The 20,229-nt window shown below is 34.5% G+C and overlaps 2 protein-coding genes and 1 pseudogene across 6 annotated transcripts; all 3 read left to right on the plus strand.

Annotated features, from left to right (window-relative positions):
* Positions 1-371: 371 nt before the first annotated feature.
* Positions 372-4,412, plus strand: LOC112491691 (uncharacterized). Of its 3 annotated transcripts, none has more exons than XM_048474412.2 (6): positions 372-1,390; positions 1,528-1,617; positions 1,730-1,897; positions 2,121-2,425; positions 3,066-3,192; positions 3,520-4,412. In XM_048474412.2, the coding sequence occupies exons 1-5, from the start codon at positions 653-655 to the stop codon at positions 3,178-3,180; spliced, it is 1,416 nt and encodes a 471-aa protein (XP_048330369.2). In that variant the 5' UTR covers positions 372-652; the 3' UTR covers positions 3,181-3,192; positions 3,520-4,412. The 3 variants fall into 3 exon arrangements, 2 of the variants coding, with proteins under 2 accessions (XP_048330369.2, XP_060670079.1); XR_009635551.1 differs by having other exon boundaries at positions 373-1,390; positions 2,981-3,192; XM_060814096.1 differs by having other exon boundaries at positions 374-1,390; positions 2,151-2,425.
* Positions 4,413-5,287: 875 nt separating this feature from the next.
* On the plus strand, positions 5,288-12,168 carry LOC107418898 (phenylacetaldehyde reductase). Of its 3 annotated transcripts, none has more exons than XM_060814097.1 (6): positions 5,288-5,470; positions 5,967-6,142; positions 6,639-6,830; positions 7,396-7,558; positions 7,745-7,931; positions 9,002-12,168. In XM_060814097.1, exons 1-6 carry the CDS (start codon positions 5,353-5,355, stop codon positions 9,054-9,056), a joined length of 891 nt encoding a protein of 296 aa, XP_060670080.1. In that variant the 5' UTR covers positions 5,288-5,352; the 3' UTR covers positions 9,057-12,168. The 3 variants fall into 3 exon arrangements, with proteins under 3 accessions (XP_060670080.1, XP_015883079.3, XP_024929679.3); XM_016027593.4 differs by lacking the exon at positions 9,002-12,168 and adding an exon at positions 8,226-8,572 and having other exon boundaries at positions 5,291-5,470; XM_025073911.3 differs by lacking the exon at positions 9,002-12,168 and adding an exon at positions 8,226-8,572 and having other exon boundaries at positions 5,292-5,457.
* Positions 12,169-15,066: 2,898 nt separating this feature from the next.
* Positions 15,067-19,936, plus strand: LOC125422279 (receptor-like protein EIX2; annotated as a pseudogene).
* The last annotated feature ends 293 nt before the right edge of the window (positions 19,937-20,229 follow it).

The raw sequence follows: 20,229 nt of genomic DNA on the forward strand, positions 1-20,229 counted from the left end.
TAACAATTTATGAATAGTTGCCAATAGCAGTTAGACATTTCTATTTATTGGTTTTTAATTTTCATCTTTATTTTTGTTTTTGATTTTGGTTTTATTTTTTTTTATCACATTCATAATTAATTGATATATTTAATAAATTTTAAATATCATTAACCAATTCGTTTCTATATGGTTGTCTATATTTTATTAAAATATGGATATGTTTTAAATGACAATTTAAAAAAAAAAAAAACTGTTATTAATAATGACATTTTAAACCATAATTATTAATAATTAAAATAAACAAACTATAAATAATTAGATAAAAAACAAAAACTTAATACGTTAATAAAACCCACCATCCAATCTGTAGTCAAATCCTTTCCTAAATTAGGTCGGTGAGTAGTCAAAGTCTTACGCTAAATTTCAGATATTTTTGCCTGGAAACCCTGGCTCTCTACCTTCTCAGCTTTTTTCCATCCGTTTCTTCCATTTCTCTCTAATCTATATCTTCCAAACCCCAAACAAGTTCTCTTTGCTTCAAGCTCTCTCTCCAGTGGTGCTGACCAAGGTTAGTGAACCCCTGCTCTTTGAGCTTCTATGAAGGAAGGGATTTTTGACTATATTTATCTCCGTAAAACAAGGTCAGCGAGTACAGTTTCATAAAATCATTATGGAACAGCGACCGCGACGAAAATCAAAACAAATTGATTTTTTGAGCGAGCTTGCGGATCACATTTTTCATAAAATTATTTCTCTGTTAAATATTGATGACGTTGCACGTGTTTCTACGTTGTCTAAGAGATGCAGAAAGAATTGCTTGTCATCTCCATTCTTGACCCTTAGTTTAGAAAAGATCTATAATGATAAATTTTTTTATAGGTTTTGCTTATTTCTACAGCGGTTTTTGTACTTGCGTAATGGGATTGATATTCATACTTTTAAAGTAAAAATTTATAGTCACTTTTTTTATGATGATATTGGATTTCACATTGGTGACTGGGTACTCGAGGCAAGCAGGCTCCATGTTAAAAAGATTTGTTTGAACTTGATTAACTTTAACATCTTTACTTTGCCTAGTGGTGTCTTGAATTCTGCTTGTTTAAGAGATTTGGAGGTGTGCTTGGGTCTCAATGGCTTGCGTGCCCACCTCTTCATCTGGGGGCTTCAGAATTTGAAGTTGGTAGCTTTGCGTGTTTCACTTAAGTTTGATGAGTGGATTTCGAGCTGCAAGTCGCTGAAGAAGCTATGCCTTGATGTAGTTTCTGTTCAAAATGGGCTCAACATTAGTTCTTCATCACTTGAAGACTTAATACTTGAGGATATTGTTTCCAGTGCCCGTGATTTCAATATCAAAGTTTCAGCGAGGAGACTTAAAAATCTGCGTATATTTTGTCCGCCTGATTTCAAAGTTTTACAGTCGCTTACATTACATGCTCCAAAACTTGAATGGCTTTTTTGGGATGGGCCTGCTTCTAATTACGCTTGTGAAGTAATTTAGAATCTTTGTGCTCTGCTGATATATCTGTAGTTTTTACTCCAATCCAGCATGAGGCCTTGGATAATGGAATTATTGGTAAAGTTCTTCGATCAATGCACCGGGTTTCATCAATGTCTATACATGACTGTTCTATTAAGGTTTGCTTGTAATCATCAACAAAATTGTATTTGTGTTTCCAATTCTTCTTTCAGCTATTTGAATTTATTCCTCTCCGTGTAAATCGGGCATTTAACATTCTTAACCTTGTAGGGAATTTCTTCGCAAGCATTGCTGCCGGAATTTTATGACTTGCATTCGTTGACTATTATTGGCACTGATTTTGGCAACAAAACACCTTCTATAGCGTCCTTACTCAATTCAATGCCACATTTAAATACTCTGAAAATACAGGAAACTCACAATGGCCTTTTTGAAGGGGTAAGCAATACCATGTCTTATGAGAATTTTCATCACAAATTGATTATCTTGATATTATATTCATATGTCATTTAGAAACAGTGATTTTTAATTTAGTCATATTTGGTATTTTTTTCCTTGTTTAAAATTTACCTTTAAGCTCATGGGTGTACATAGACCGGTATTCCTAGCTGCTAATCTGCACATTTGTTATTATCCATGTTGTGGTTTTCTTTCTTTCCAGCATTTCATGTCTTTCTCAACATCATCACAGGAGAAGATATGTTATACTGCAGAGTATTGGGAGTCTCAAAATCTGAAATTTGTCCACTCATTGAAAGAATTAGAAGTGGAGATTAATGGAGAGCAGAATGAGATAGAGCTGATCAAGTACCTGCTCAAAAATGCAAAAGCAATGAAAACAATTTCCATTCATTATTCACGTTATGCATGTTCTGTACCTCGTAGACTGTCTGAGATTAGTAGAAAGATCCAGCAGTTTGAAATAGCTTCTTCCTCTGTTACCATATATTTCTTCTACAGAGACGAGTAAGAAGTCTAGTATTTCTGATTTCAGTCTGAGTTGTAACATTTTGTGACAATAAAAACCCAGAAATTGTGTTGTTTAAACATGGTAACTTTTGGTAGTAGCATTCTAGCTTGAACTTCTTATAGGTTTGTAGCTGTAGGCTTGTAATTGTATGTTAATATTGTTATAGAAATTGGCGATGAGAACTTTTGTAGCTTCACATGTGGTAACCTCATGAACCGGAAAAAAGGCAGCCTAACTCAAGTCATTAATGACTCCATACTTGACTTGCTCATTGAATTCAAATTTTTCTATTTTTATCTTTTTGTTGGTTGGAATTTGTTCTGATATTCTACCCTGCAATAACTATTAATTCCCTGTCGTATAGTACGAAAGTAAAGCCTTCTTCTTCTACTTCTTCACCATAAATATATTGGAATTCAACTGATAGTTTCTTGCTTAAATATTATATTGAGCGAGTTGAGGTGATGGAGAAATTATTGGTTTAACTGATTCTATGCATTTTTTCTTTTTTCTTTTGCTAACTTTACCAATTCTATGCTTTATGACAATAGGACTGATTCCCAACACTGATGCTTATTTGATGAATTGCTTGGATTTAGAAAAAGAAGCTTTTATTGACTTCAAGAATGATAACAGGCTTTCTTCATGGAATGGAAGAAACTTCTGTAAATGGTGGGGAATAAGCTGCGAAAGCAATGCAGGAGCTGTTATTGCAGTTAACCCCCATAACCCTTATCCACAAAATTTTTGAATCTTCTGATAGGTATGGATTCTGGAACCTCAAGTGGAGAAATTGGACCTTCACTGGAAAAAATGAAGTTCTTGAGGCATTTGGACTTGAGTTTGAACACACTCAATGGAAAACAATGCCTGAATTTTTTGGATTTTGAAAATTTTGCTGTATCTAAACCTCTCAAATGCTGTGTTTTATGCTGCTGTTCCTCCAAATTAGAAAACTCTCTAGTTTGCAGAATTTCGATTTGAAGTACTCTTAGAGTTTACATGTTGATAATCTAGGGCAGGATCAGACTGGATTAGGACACTTAAGTAAGCTCCCATCATTAATTGAGTTGCATCTTTCTTATTGTAGGTTATCTGGTTCTTTCCACCTAAGCACTAGACCTCAAGTAAGAACAATTTGTCAGGAAAAATTCCCTGGTTCCTTGGATCAACTAAGTATGTTTTAGACATTGCACCTAAATTACAAAAAGCTCTCTGGAGAGCTTCCATCATCTTTCCGGAACTCATGGCTTGGAAACACGGGATCTTGGAAACAACAGATTCCACCTTGGATTGGAGAAGGTTTTGAAAGTCTGAAGATTCTTAGCTTGAGGGGCAAGGCATTCTCCAAAGATCTTCTACCAGTTCTATCAAATTATAGTTCAATACAAGTCCTGGAACTAGCAGCAAATCAGTTTTCTACTTTTAATTACGAGTCCAAAATATAAAACCATTATCTGGTTGAATCCCATGTGAAGCTCATATGTCTACATTTGATGCATCTTCTTTTTTCTAGAAATCCAGGTCTTTTTGGTTTTCCACTTGCTGTAAAATATTGGGGTAAGGATTCAGATAAGTAGGCCCCTAGGTAAGGATTCAGATAAGTAAGCCCCTAAGGATAATAGTAGTGGTGATAGCTTTTATTTACAAGTTGTTTTACTTGTGTTGGATCAGGAATTACAGCAGGAATTATAGTTCCTTGTTTCATATTGGCATTTAGAAAAATCTTGGAAGCCTACCTTGATGTTGTGGATGATGTTCTAGAAAGAATACTATTTATTTTGTTGAAATATAGAACCATGTAGCAGAGAACTAGAAGGCAACACCAGAGAACATAAGAGTGTTTTCTTTCTTCAGTTTGTTTCCTCTATCATAGATTACTTGTAAAAATTATATTTCACACTTCGAAAATGCATGCCTCATGTACTTATTTTTATTTTGACAGAAACCCTTTTAATCGGAAAGGAAGAAAAAGTTTGTGAAGAGCAATTGACCCCTGATGTTAGCTTTTTCTTCACCTTTTATCAAGTTTGTCTGATAAGAAAAGTAATGCTTTCATTAAGTTTACAAAATCATATCCCCCAGTCTTCCTCTCAAGATTTAAGAATTCATAGAACAAAAATCTTAACTTCCAAGAACTTTTATTTGATATTTCTGAATGGATTACAACTCCTCTGTAGCCACGGCTAGATATTGTATTAAGCTGACTAAACTGAAAAAGGAATTTACATAACATCTAACAGAAAGCCAGCAAACTAACTATCAAAAGAATAGCTAAAACAATGTGTTTTCCATCCACGTTGTTACATTGAGAGATGATTATTTAAAGGTTCCTAAAGTACTCATGCAAAATCTGAGAGGAAAAGGAAGCCCACTGCTTTCAAAGATATCAATTTGAATTAGATGTACAATTTATGTTGGTAGAAGCACTTTTGAAGACGTTTGTGCTTTTTTACATATTATGAAACTTTGGAAAAAAAAATTAAATTAAATTAAATTTCCAGCATATTTTATGTATGTTAGTGGAAGAAAAAATCTTTATCCAAAGATATTTTCAACGTAATTAATCATATAAACACTCTTCATTGCTAATGATTTGATAAGAAAAGGTTAAACCATTAGAAGGTAGCTCTGTGTTGTCAAGTTCCAATTTAATACTGACAGTTGGAATTTTTTTGTTTTTTTCCCCTCTTTTGGGCTTCAATTATTAGTCTTTTGGGCCTCAATTTTCAAAATAAATAAATAAATAAATAAGAGCAGTAAAAAAAATAAATAAATAAATAAAAATAAAAATAAAAAAAGAAAGAAAGAAAGAAAGAAAGAAAAAAGTCCAATTTAGTAATTTATATTTTAAAAAGAACAAATTTTTGTGAAGCTCCTCAGCCTGCGGGCAGAGAGAGAGAGAGAGAGAGAGAGAAAGAGGATGAGTGGAGAAGGAAAGGTGGTGTGTGTAACAGGAGCTTCTGGGTACATAGCGTCATGGCTGGTGAAGCTCTTATTACAAAGGGGATACACTGTCAAAGCCTCTGTTCGTGACCCAAGTTACTCCTTTTACTCTCCTTTTTAACAAAAAATTGTATGGAATAGTTCTGTGTGGATAGTTTTGAATTCCAAGTTCTGGGTTTTGATTGTTGTTAAATTGCTGAAAGAAATATGTAAATCCCAGAATCTTAATCCGAGTAGCAACATTCGGAATTCGGGTAATGCTGATGTTGCAATTTTGTTGATAAATCCTTGTTTGTGTTGATTATAATGAGCAAAACCTACCACTTAAGCTGCAGATAAAACTGCAAAACACCATAGCACTGTGAAATAAATCTGGCGTTTGCTAAATACTTTTAGAAGTTTAATCCAATTAGAAGATGAAATTAGGGCTTGGATTCAGTGAGGTTTGTGGATTTTGATATTTTATAGAAAATGTTTGATGTTCTATATGTTAAAGCAGAAGGAAAGCATATGTTAAGTGTAGGTTCCATTGTTTTTTTTAGCTTTACGAATTCTCAGGTGAAATGTTAGTTCTGTTTATGTATGTGATAGATAATCCGAAGAAAACAGAACACTTGCTTTCACTGGATGGAGCTAGGGAAAGACTCCATTTGTTTAAAGCAAATTTATTGGATGAAGGAGGTTTTGATGCTGTGGTTGATGGCTGTAGAGGTGTTTTCCACACTGCATCCCCTGTATTTAGTTCAACTTTAGCCACTGATCCACAGGTTAGTAGTTATACTGTTAAACCTGTCCTGAAATTTTCCATACATGGACAATTCCAATTTTAACCAAAATTGCAATGACTTGCTCTTTCTTTATGTTGATTATTCAAATTCCCTAATCAAATCATTGATTTCCATTGACGTGAAGATGGTGGGAATGAGAGGAAATGACAAGACAGAATCGGAATTAGTTGGAAATACAGCCTTCGTTTGTTGAGAAAAATCATCAATTAGAATAAAAAACAAAAATGGAAGAAGAAAAGAAAAGAAAAGAAGACGGTGTCATTATTGTCATATTTCCATCGCCATCTGTGTCATTTTTAGATTATTCCTAATCATAGTTGTTTACTATGTTTCTCTTAATTCACTAGAAAGCATGTGGATGCATAAAAAAATGTAAGATAAATTAACAGGCTCTACTTAAGAAAGGATAGTGCTTCATATTTTCTTGTACAGAATTAATATGCAAACTGCAATTACTATTTTCTCCATATTTCAGGCACAGCTAATTGACCCTGCGGTGAAGGGGACACTTAATGTTCTCAGATCATGCGCAAAAACTCCTTCTGTAAAGAGGGTCATTCTAACATCTTCCATTGCTTCAGTTTCCTTCAATGGAAAACCTCTGACACCTGATGTGGTAGTTGATGAGACTTGGTTTTCAGATCCAGCTTTTTGTGAGGAGTTGAAGGTGCACATTTATGTGATAATTTATCCGTACTTGAATCTCTTTTCTATTTTCTTTTCGGCAAAATTATCAATGATATTTTTAGAAGAAAGAAGATAGAACAAATTTGAAATGGCACCTAGCCATTGCCTAAATCTGATTGTATAGGAGTTCATTGAATGTGTAAAGTGTAAATTCATTTTTTCTTCAACAATATACTGTTCTCCCGTTCTGCTTTCTGATAGAAAGTTTCTTTGAAGTTGTCATGCATCTTCTGGTGTTCAATATGTCTCTCTTGTCGCCTTTTCTTCTTAATGATAATTTTGAAGCTTCTGTAGCTCCGCTTGTGGTGTTCTTTGCTGATATTATAATGATTTTGCTTTCCTGAATATCACTACTCCCAAGTTTCCATGGTTTCCATTCTCCGTTATAAGACCAAAATGATTTTTATATATATATATATTTTTCCATGGTTGCTTATGCATTTCAGCTTTCACTATTGAATGCTGTAGCTGTTACGACTATGTCAATTTAATTCTGCACTACTGTACTCCAATTCCAACTATAATTGTTTCTTTTCCTTTTCCAGTTGTGGTATATGCTTTCAAAAACTTTAGCTGAAGAGGCTGCATGGAAATTTGCAAAAGAAAATGGGATTGACTTAGTGACTCTAAATCCAGGACTTGTGATTGGTCCTCTCTTACAGCCAACTCTTAATTTCTCTATAGAATTAGTTCTGGATCATATAACTGGTATAGTTCGGAAACTCTTTTTCCTAAACTAAGTTCTGTTATTAAATATGTTTCTGTTGTTATAGGTAACTAGTAATTTAAGTAGTCTGTTGAAACTGTAGCCTAATGAAGTGACTTTCTGGCATATGTTAACTAGATAAAATGTGGTGCGTATAATTTTTATATATGCTTGTAATTGTACTGCAGGAGCTCAAACCTTCCCCACCGGAGTGTATAGATTTGTGGATGTCAGAGATGTTGCAATTGCACATATTCTGGCATTTGAAGTTCCATCTGCAAGTGGAAGATACATTTTAGTTGGAGATGTTATGCATATCTATGAGGCTTTGAAGATTGTACAAAAACATTACCCTGCTTTGAGACTTCCAGAAAAGTAAGTTTTCATCTGCTCAAGAAAAGTTCAATTTACATTTCTTACTGGTTATTTCAGGTCTTGTTACTTGTTGATTTCCCTTTTTACCTACCTAATAATAGTTCTTCTAAACTTTCATTTCTAAATAGTAATATGTTTCTTTGACAATGTGTTTCTCATCTATTAACTATACTATTCTATTATATACTTTCCAAGATTCAAAACCATGACATAATTTTTATAGAAGAAAAAATTTGATGATATATAGTGATATGATTGAGTGTTAAGAATGTTTCTGTTTTTCATGATTTCAAGATGGGAAAGTGGGAAGCCTCACCAAGTATCCAAGGAGAAAGCAAAAGGTTTGGGTGTGAACTTCATTCCTCTGGAAGTGAGTCTTAGGGACACTATTGAAAGCCTGAAGGACATGGGGTTCCTTAACATTTAGATTATTATATAACCACAAATAGACTATGAGATTCACTATCCCTAGCTTGTCTAACTAATTATTTATGTAAAAGTAGTTTTCAAATCAACATTGTTGGAAATGACAAGTTTCTACAAGTTCTGTAGCCTTATGGAAATTATAGTTACTTGTTAACTGATCAGAGGCATGTAATGTCAAACATTAATTAAAAGGTGGGTCTGTTAGTCATGATTCAGTAGTAGTCTGATGATGGGTGTTTATTTTTTTATTTTTTATTTTATTTTATTTTTTTAATTTTTTAAGAATTAATGTTGTCAAGTGGGTTAGAAGAAATTGGCTATGGAGGAGATTTTCTTCAGAAGTCTTCTTGTCTACAAGGACATACAACTCCAGATGTAGCATGTTAAATCCTTTACCAGTAATATGATCTCTTTCCATTTCATTGACGCCTTTGTGACGATTCAGTAGTCCGCAACTGTTCCTCATTGAATTCAATCATTCAAATATTTCATTGCTCTTATTTTCAATAACCATTCCTCTTATCTTTGTAATGTATTATGTATAAATAAAGTTCTTCCTTCTCTTTACCAAAACAAAGTTTAGATTGAAATTCCATCGATAGTTTCATGCATAAAGATTACACCTCTGATCATAACAATTACAGGGCTTCCATTAATGATACTGATTCTCTGCTGTCTGACAAGACAATTTCTTCCTAATGCTGATGACGAATTACTTGGAGGTAGACCAAGAAGCTCTTATCAACTTCAAGAATGGTCTTCATGATCCTGAAAACCAGCTTTCTTCATGGAAGGGAAGCAACTGTTGTCAATAGCGGGGAATAAGCTGCGAGAGCAGTACTGGGACTGTTATTGCAGTTGATTTTCATAATCCATGTCGAGATGGTTTTGATTCTTTTGACAGGTATTCATTCTAGAACCTCAGTGGGGAGATTAGACTTTCATTGACATAGCTGAAGTCTTTTGAGCCATTTGGACTTGAGTTTTAAGCTCAACACATTCAATGACAATCCAATTCCTGAATTTTTTGCCGATCTTTGAAAAATTTGCAGTACCTAAACCTCTCAAAAGCTGGGTTTACATGTGCACTTCCTCCAAATTTAGGAAACCTCTGTAAGTTGCAATATTTTGGTGTCAAGATCCTGGGTTCTACATCAATAATTTTACTAGTTGATAATCTTGAATGGGTAAACGGTCTGGTCTCTCTAATGCATCTTTAATGAATAAAGTTATTTTTCAGTGGTAGGATTAGACTGGCTTAAGACACTAAAATCAGCTCCCTTACTTGTTTGAGTTGCATCTGTCTGATTGCAGTTTATCTGGTTTCTTTCGATCTCTTACCTTATGTAAATTTAACTTCACTTGTTATCCTTAATCTTAGTTTTGACAATTTCAATTCAAAAATGCCTCATTGGCTATTAAATATTAGTACCCTCGTTCCTTTGGACATAAGCAATAGTGAATTGCGTAGCAGCATTCCACTTGGTTTTAATGACCTGCCAGATTTGATGTTTTTATACCTTGATAGAAATTATGATCTAATAGCAAGTTGCCATCAATTGTTGGTTGGGCAACAGAAGAAGATACTAGTCCTTGACTTTACATACAATAGTCTACATGGGAAACTTCCTGCTTCCATTTCTCAGTCACTAAGATTTTTGGTCAAATAATGTCGAGGGTGGGATTCCAAGCTCTATTGGAAACTTTGCAACCTGAAATATTTTTCTTATGGTAAGAAATTACTTGACTGGATCTTTACCTAAATTCGTTGAGGGAACAAAAAATTGCCTTTGTAGGACGCCATTGCCTGGTTTGCAATATTTGGACTTGTCAGGCAATCACTTGGTTGGTAAATTACCAGAATGGCTAGGTCAGCTGAAGAATCTTGTTCAGCTTGGTTTGGATTATAACTTTCTATATGCTTCCATTCCATCCTAGCTTCTTGAGGATTATTGCAAAATCTTACTGATCTGAGACTAGTAGGAAATGAACTAAATGGGACTCTCCCTGAATGTTTGGCTTTCTAAGTTGTCTTCATTTGATGTTTCTCTCAACCACTTGATGGGCAATGTTACTATCTTTAAACTCTTTCACCTTGAATGTCAGTTCCAATTGGGTTCCTGCATTCCAAGTCTAGGAACTTCATATGGGTTCATGTCATTTGGGTCCTCCATTTCCTGCTTGACTAAAGTCACAAAAGGAAGTTTACTATGTGGATTTTTCAAACGCAAGCATTTCTGGTTCCATACCCTATTGATTTTGGGAATATTCATCTATCTTAACATGGTTGAATGTTTCCTTTCATCAATTAGTAGATCGTCTATCAAGTACACTAAAGTTTCCTTCATGTGGATTTGTTAATTTTGGTTCTGGTGCAGTGGTTGATTTCAGCTCAGACAACTTCAGTGGGTACACTTCTATTCCAAATGGCAATGTTGTATCACTTGATCTACTGAAAAATAAACTTTCTGGTACTATTCCAAATTACATAAGTGATTCCTTGAATTTCCTCTCTATTTCTGAAAACCAGATAAAAGGAGAAATCCCAAATTCTACAGGTCACAATCCTGATCTTGAAGTTGTTGATCTTTTTTCAATAACAACTTAACAGGAAGTCTTCCATCAAGCATTGGAATTGTTTCCATCTCAAAGTACTAGATGTCACCATGAATCATTTGTCCGGAAGAATTCTTGCCTCTTTGAGTCGGTTAGGTAGGCTTGAAACATTGCACCAAAATGACAGAAAGCTCTACGGAGAGCTCCCATCATCTTTCCAGAACTTCTCAGGTTTGGAGACACTAATGGAAACAACAGATATGGGTAGAATTCCTCCATGGATTGGAAAGGATTTTGAACAACTAAGAATTCTTAGCTTGAGGTCCAATTCATTTTCTGGAGAACTTCCACCTGGTCTATCAAATTTAACTTCAGTTTAAGTTCTGGACCCATTGGAAAATCAGTTGAATAGGAGTATTCCTGCTAGGTTTGGAGAATTCAAAGCTATGTTACAAGTGCAAAACATTAACTGTTATCTGTTATATGTGGCTTTCCGAAGTTCCATATATATATGCTACTCTGAAAGCTTTGTTGTGAATGCAAAAGGCCAGCCTCCAACATACACCAAGACCCTTTCCCTTGTAATCAGTCTAGACCTCTCAAGTAATAATTTAAGTGGAGATATTCCTAGCTAGACCGATAGCAAATTTGTTGGGTTTTGTGGTCCTTAACTTGTCAAATAACCATATCAGTGGACACATTGCTGAAAGCATTTTGAAGTTGAAGCAAGTGTCGTCCCTTGATATCTCGAGTAATCGGTCCTCCAGTGCTATTCCTCAAAGCTTGGCAACACTCTCAATCCTGGGGTATCTGCATTCTTTTTTGCTGGAAACCTTAGCCTCTATGGTAGTCCACTTTCTGTAAAATGTCCAGGTGATTATGGTGATGATCCAAGTAAGTGATGGACTACTCCCAGTGATAATACTAATGGTGACAGCTTCATTGATACAAGGTTTTACAATGTTTTACCTGAGTGTTGTATTGTGGATTTGCGGCAGGAATTCTTGTTCCTTTTCTGATAATGGCAATTGAAATCTTGGAGTGTTGCCTACTTTGATGTAGTGGATGGTGTTTTAGACAAAATATTATATATATCGTTGAAGTATAGAACCATGAAGTAGAGGACTAGAGGGCATCAACAGAGAAGATGGTATCTGTTTTCTTTCTTTAATTTGATACCCTTATCACAGACTACTTGTAGGACTAATTGTCAATCCTTTCATTATGGAGAAATGAAGAAATTTGGTTCTTGACATCTCCAGTTAATTTTCTCATATTTTAATTTTCCAGTTTAAGCATTTATTTATTAGCATGTGGTGTTCACTGTCTTAGTAATCAGCATGGACATGAGTCTAAAGCCACAATCTTAAGAACTCTCTTGTTTTGTTTTTCGTGTTTGTTATTTTTCTCTTATAAATTCATTTTTAGTTTAGAACTTCGTTCAATCCCTCACTTTTTAGGTGGGCTTCACAACTTTGTCATATTCACATAATGGCTTGTCGAATTTGTTAAAAAATTTAGTAAACAAATTTGATAATTGTAGTAGTGCTCTCTTATGTTGTTATTTAATGATTTAAATCATCTGCCTAGCTTATTATTATTATTTTTTTGTTTCTAAATCAAAGTGATAGAACTTCTACAGCTAATATAGAAGAAGATAAACAACTTTTATGATGTTTTTTCTACCAAATTTTGACCAGGTGAAAGTAGAAGTTAGAGTGGTAATTTAAATTGGATATAATATAGCTGTGGATCACTCATTTTCAGTAAAAAATTGCAGAGACGTTGATTATGACCCAACTCCTGAAATACGCTTCAGATATCATTCTATGAACTATGGAATGCTTTTTAAAGGAACCATCTATATTTACTCATTATTTTAATCAAATTTTCTACCTGTTTTCTACCGTAAATCACTCTGTGGGGCTTTCCAAATCTCTTCTATTTGAATAGGGATTCTCTGTTTTATCTTTTTCTTTATTTTCTAATGTGTACCATAAAGAAAACTTGTATGAAGTATGATTGGTGTTAAAACAAATACATATGTATATTTGTATATATATGTATGTATTTATATCAAGAAGAAGGGAAAAAAAAAAAAAAGAATATTTTAATATATTTGCAGGGAAAGAAGCGAGAGAAAGCAAGATTGAAGATTCAATTGGTATGAAGCTAGGATGCATAAAGTTCAAACAATATGACAAATGTCATTAATAAAGTAAGCCTTTTGTGTAATAAATGCAACAAATTTGGAAAAGTGACGGTGATGATCATTATATCCATATTAAAACAACTATATACATAAATTTATGTATATGTATGATTTTCTTCATACATATATATAAGACAATATCTACAGGGCTTCCATTAATGTTACTTATTCTCTGCATTATGACAAGAGAATTTCTTCCCAGCATTGATGCTGAGTTGATGAATTGCTTGAAGTTAGACCGAGAAGCTCTTACTGAATTCAAAATGGTCTTCATGATCCTGAAAACCGTCTTTATTCATGGAAGGGAAGCAAATGTTGTCAATGGCGAGGAATAAGTTGTGACAGCAGTTCAGTAGCTGTTATAGCAGTTGATCTCCATTATCCACATCCCGATGATTTAGATTCTTCGCGCAGATACACGTTTTGGAACATTAGTAGGATATAAGACCTTCATTGACAAAACTCAAGTGCTTGAGACATTTGGACTTGAGTTTCAACACATTCAATGACAGCCCAGTTCCTGTATTTTTTGGGTCTTTGGAAAATTTGCAATATTTAAACCTATTAAATGCTGGGTTTAATGGTGCAATTCCTCCTAATTTAGGAATCCTTTCTAGCTTGCAATGTTTTGATGTTGAGGCTTTGAGTTTAATTGTTGATAATCTTGATGGGCAATGGGTCTTTGTCTCTTTGAAGCAACTTGTAATGAATGAAGTTTTACTTTCTATGGTAGGATCGGAGTGGATTAGGACACTGAATAAGCTCCCATATCCTTAACTGAGTTGCATCTATCTAATTGTCTCTTATCCGGTTCCATTCCAACTCTTACCTTTGTTAATACAACTTCTCTTGATGTCCTAGATCTTAGTTTTAACTACTTCAATTCAAAAGTACCTGATTGGCTTGTCAATATCAGTAGCTTCATTTCTTTAGAGATAACCAATAGTGCCTTCTTTTGGAAGGATTCCTCTTGGTTTAGGCGAGCTGCCGAAAGATTTAAGTTGGTGACGTTTCTCACCAACTTAAATCTTTTTTGGAATAATATTGAAGGTGAAATTCCTAGCACTATTGCAAAACTTTGCAATCTGAGTTCTTTGTTGATATCAAGTAATAACTTGACTGGAAGTTCACCCGAATTTCTAGAAGAAACAGAAAATTGCATTCTAGAATGCCAATGCCCATCTTACAATTCTTGGAACTTGTCAAGCAATCACTTGGTTGGTAAATTACCCGAATGGCTAAGTCAGCCTAAGAATCTTGTTCTTCTTGATTTGTCCTATAACTTTTTGTATGGTCCTATACCAGATTCTTCAAAATAATAATAATAAAATAAAATTTATTAGTTTTATTAGTTTTTTATAGATTAGTTTTAAACTAATTCGGTATTTATTAGTTTTGTTTATTTAAAAAAATAAAATTTAACATCATTTATTAGACAACGTAACTCATAAATTCAATATTTTTTTCCTCCTTTATCTTTATCAATCTACAACATTTTCTTTCTTCTTTCTCCTCTCATTATTACTCTCAACATAGTAATTTATTTTATTTAAAATTCTAAACATATGATTGATTAAAAATAAATAAATAAATAAACATTGTGCCATCCAAGCTTTTTTTTATTATTATTATTATTTGCATATAGTATTTTGTAAAATAAGGAAGAAAAATATCTATAAAAAGATAAAATGGTATTATCTTACTTATATGTATTACTATTTTATGCAAACATTCATTATTTTAATATTAGTATTTATTAAAATTTTGGCATTTTGTTTGTAAATGTTTGTTTTCTAGTTTATTGATCTGTTTGTTTCGTGTTTTTTTTTTTTTATAATTATTATTAATATTAATATTATTGTTTATCAGTGTACTTTTTAATTTGAATAAATATACATTTTTCTTGAGCTGCTTGAACGTGGCTAAATAAATTCATCATCTATCGTTATAAACCAAAACCGTCACAACTGCTTTGGAGGTCACCAAAATGGCCACCACACGACTATCTAGTCTTCTTCTCCAAAGTTTTTGTTGCTCGTATGGTGGGGCTTTCTCTCTTCGCATCTCTATTTTATGGAACAAACTTCGTCCCAAGTTTCCATTGTCATTACTTGCCTTCGCGCCAATGGGTATATATAAATACTATTTGGCTTCTGTTCCTTGACGCAATTTCGAAGCTTCAAAGCTTCAAAAACTCCATAAAGCTTGAAATATGCTTGCTTAGATTCTTATTTGCCTGACCAACCCAACCCAAATGCGCTTTTTCAGTTTGATTTTGTGGGGTTTGAGTTTCTTTCAAGTTGATTTGGGAATCTGAATGGCTCTAAATTGTAGCTTATCTGAATGTTTCTATATTAAGCTTACTGTCTATTTCATTTTTGTGCAGAGAAGAAGATCGCCGTGGATGCCACTCATGCTGGTATCAGTTGTGGCATGTATCTCGGTTTGTGAGTTATTTAAATTATTTTATTTTATTATTATTTTTTTTTAAGTCCTAAATTCAAAAGGGTATATTTTCATTCAGTCGTCTATTGGTGTCGGTGGGGGCATGAAATAAAATTGCTTTCAGGTTTGCAACAATTAAGCTGATTATCAGACATTCCAAAATTGTCTGTATTACAAGGTCACATGACTTGCAGGGGAACCAAACTGACATGTAATTGGAAAATGGAAAAATATATTTACATTATCATGATGGCTCTCATTGAACTCTCATTTTTCTAGTTTTTCTTTCTTTTTGTTGGGTTACTCCTAGTGGTGTAGATAAGAACCAAATTGACATGTAATTGGAAAATTTCGTAACTAATTGATCAAATAATTAATTAACCTATGCGAAAATTATGTAATTATTTTGCAGTCTTGCAGATATTTTTGCAGACTTGCAGATAGCTGGACAACCTCCATTATCTTCCTTGAAAGTCTACCACTTTAAACATGGGTAGGTAAAACTTCCTTATATGTGACAGTACTTCAAGGTTGGTAGGACAACGGAACTTTCGTAGTGATAAGGAATAATTATGCAAAACAATGTTGATGGCCCAGCCCTCACTGTTTAATTGGGTCTGTCTTGGTCTTTCAATTCATTCACGCAATTTTAAACCTTTTGACAATTCAATGCTTGCTTGGAAAACTTTTCCTGGATAGAAATAGTACACTTGGAATAATGCTGTCTCTGTGGGAATAATACTACTTGGAATAATGTGGCTGTCAACATCATATACAGAGACTTCTTGGTTACATCATTTTCAAGTAACAGATATTTACGTTCTTATGACTTTCTGATTGTTGTTTCCTCAACGACTTGGAAAAATGGCACAGTTGCTGGAAGTTGTTGTTCTTTATCTTCTCCAAGTCTTTATTAAAAGAAAGTTGAAGTTTCTTCTCACAAAAGCACAGTATCATTTGAATTTTGTTTACGCTTTGATGGAAACAATTAAAGGGCTTCATTAAAGTTAGTGATTCTCTGTTCTATAATAATAGGAGATTTGCTTCGCCACGCTGATGCTGAGTTGATGAACTGCTTGGAGTCAGATCGAGAAGCTCTTATTGACTTCAAGAATGGACTTCATGATCCTGAAAACCGGCTTTCTTCATGGAAGGGACGCAACTGCTGTGATTGGTGGGGAATAAGCTGTGAGAACAGTACTGGAGCTGTTATTGCAGTTGATCTCCATAATCCATATCCAAAAGCTGGTTTTGATTCTCCTGGCAGGTATGGATTCTGGAACATTAGCGGGGAAATTAGACCTTCATTGACAAAACTCAAGTCCTTGAGACATTTGGACTTGAGTTTCAACACATTCAATGATAACCCAATTCCTGAATTTTTTGGATTGTTGAAAAATTTGCAATAACTAAGTCTTTCAAGTGCTGGGTTTAGTGGCACCGTTCCTTCAAATTTAGGAAACCTCTCTAGCTTGGAGTATTTAGATTTGAAAGACTCTTGGAATTTACATATTGAGAATTTTGAATGGCTACCTGGTCTTGTCTCTCTAAAGCATCTTGTGATGAATATGGTTGATCTTTCAATGGTAGGATCAGACTGGATTTGGACACTAACTAAGCTCCCTTCTTTAACTGAGCTACACATATCTACTTGTAGCTTATCTGGTTCCATTCCACCTCTTCCCTTTGTCAATAGATCCTCACTTGCTGTCCTTGATCTTAGTTTCAACCTCTTTGACTCAAAAATTCCAGATTGGCTTGTAAATATTAGCAGCCTCGTTTCTTTGAATATAAGCAACTGTGGCTGGTTTGGAAGAGTTCCACTTGCTTTTAGTGAGCTGCCTAATTTGCAGGTTCTAAATCTTCTTGGTAATGAAGATCTTAGGGCAAGCTGCTATCAGTTGTTGAGTGGAAGATGGGAGAAGATACGAGTCCTTGATTTAGCATCCCTTCAACTACATGGGAAACTTCCTGGTTCCATTGGAAATTTGACATCTCTCATTTATTTCGATATTTTTTCCAATAATGTTGAGGGTGGGATTCCAAGGTCTATTGGAAAACTCTGTAACTTGGTGTTTTTTAGTTTGTCACGTAACAACGTGACAGGAACTATACCTGAATTCCTTGAAGGAACAGAAAATTGCCTTTCTAGGAGGCCATTGCCTAGCCTGCAGAACTTGGACTTGTCAGACAATTACTTGGTTGGTGAATTACCAGAGTGGCTGTCTCAGCTCGAGAATCTTGTACAGCTTGATTTGTCAGAAAACTCTCTATATGGTCATATCCCAGCTTCTTTGGGATTACTATAAAATCTTTCCGTCCTTCGGCTAGATGGGAATGAATTGAATGGTACACTCCCAGAAAGTTTGGGACAACTTTCCGAGTTGTCTTCATTCCATGTTTCTTCGAATCATTTGACGGGTGTCCTTACTGAAACCAATTTTTTAAAGCATTCTAAGCTAAAAGATTTATATCTGTCTTCAAACTCTTTCACCTTTGATGTCAGTTCCAATTGGGTTCCCCCATTCCAAGTCGAGGATCTTCAATTAGGTTCATGCCATTTGGGTCCTTCATTTCCAGCTTGGCTTAAGTCACAAGAGCAGCTTCGATATTTGGATTTATCAAATGCTAGCATTTCTGGCTCCATACCCGACTGGTTTTGGGAACATTCCTCTAATCTATCACTGTTGAATGTTTCCTACAATCAAATGGAAGGACAACTACCAAGTCCAATAAACTTAGTTGTGCGTGCAATGGTTGATTTCAGCTCAAATCTTTTCAATGGGTCCATTCCTATTCCAAGTGGCAATGTTGAGTCACTTGATCTATCCAAAAATAAATTTTCTGGTACTCTTCCAAACAACTTAAATGGAGATTCATTGAGTTTCCTCTCTATTTCTAACAACCAGATAAATGGTGAAATCCCAGCTTCTATAGGTAACAATCCTCATCTGAAAGTCATTAATCTAGCGAATAACGAGTTAAGTGGAAGCATTCCATCAAGCATTGGAAATTGTTCTATCCTATTGGTATTAGACCTTAGTAAGAACAGTTTGTCTGGAAAAATCCCTGGCTCCTTGGGTCAACTAGGCATGCTTCAAACATTGCATCTTAGCGGCAACAAGTTATCAGGAGAGCTGCCATCATCTTTGCTAAACTTATCGAGTTTGGAGACAATGGATCTCGGAAACAACAGATTAATGGGTCAAATTCCACCATGGATTGGAGAAGGTTTTGCAAGCCTAAGGATTCTTTGCTTGAGGTTGAACGCATTTTCTGGAGAACTTCCAACAGTTCTATCAAATTTAAGTTCAATTCAAGTCCTGGACTTGGCGGGAAATCAATTCCATGGCAGCATACCTTCTAGTTTTGGGTATCTCAAAGCTATGACCCAAGTTCAAAACAATAACAGTAATCTGTTGTATGGTAGTTATCCTGGCTATTATGAAGAAAACTTGGCTGTGACTATGAAAAACCAGTCTCTGATATTCAGCAAGACCCTCTACCTTGTAGTCAGCTTAGATCTCTCTGGAAATAATTTGAGTGGATATCTTCCAGCAGAGATAACAAAATTGCTAGGCTTGGTGTTTCTGAACTTGTCCAGAAACCATATCAGTGGACACATTCCAGGGAGTATTTCAAAGTTGAAGCAATTGTCGTCACTTGATCTGTCAAGTAATAAGTTGTCAGGTGCTATTCCTCAAAGTTTGGCAACACTCTCATTTTTAGGTTACATGGATTTGTCAAACAATGACTTAACTGGTAGGATCCCTTATAAATCTCATTTGACAACATTTGAAGCATCCTCCTTTACTGGAAACCCAGGTCTTTGTGGTAGTCCACTTGCTGTAAAATGTCCAGGTGATGAAGATGATGATGATCCAGATAAGGGATGGACAACTCCCAAGGATAATGGTAACGGTGGCAGCTTCATTGATAAGTGGTTTTACCTGAGTGTTGGATTGGGATTTGCAGCTGGAATTATTGTTCCTTTTCTGGTAATGGCAATGAGAAAGTCTTGGAGTGTCGCCTACTTTGATGCTGTGGATGATGTTTTAGACAGAATATTATATTTGTGGTTGAAATATAGAACCATAAAGCAGAGGACTAGAAGGCATCACCAAAGAAGATAAAGAGTGTTTCTTTCTTCAATTTGTTATCTTGAAATGCATACTCTGCTTTCTTATAGTTCATGTCAGGTCTAGTTCCCCTCTTGTCTAAATAGTTCTTCTAAAGTTTCGTTCTAATTAGTTTATCGTTTATTTGACGACAATGTGTTCTGCATTGCTATCTGTACTAAGTTTATGATCTACTTTCGAAGCTTCAAAACTATTTGCATTTTATTTGATTTTATTGTTATTATTTATGTTTTTTTTCTGTTGGAGGGAGGGAAGTTATCTATATTTCTACAAACAAAAACTGATTAGATTTAGCGATGTGATAGAGCTCTAAGCAAAACATTTCTGTTTTATCTAATTACTCATAAAACATACATATCTGTTACTCTGTTATATAAAAGTTATGTTCAATGAACATTTGTAGGAAACTATAAGCTGCTATAACTTTTTAGCCTTAAGTTGTAGTTCCTGGTTAACTAAACAGAAGAATATTGACACTGCAATTGCTTTCCTCATTTGAATTTTCTTTTTATCTCTATAT

This window comes from Ziziphus jujuba, chromosome 2 (assembly GCF_031755915.1).
Source record: "Ziziphus jujuba cultivar Dongzao chromosome 2, ASM3175591v1".
Lineage (NCBI taxonomy): Eukaryota > Viridiplantae > Streptophyta > Magnoliopsida > Rosales > Rhamnaceae > Ziziphus > Ziziphus jujuba.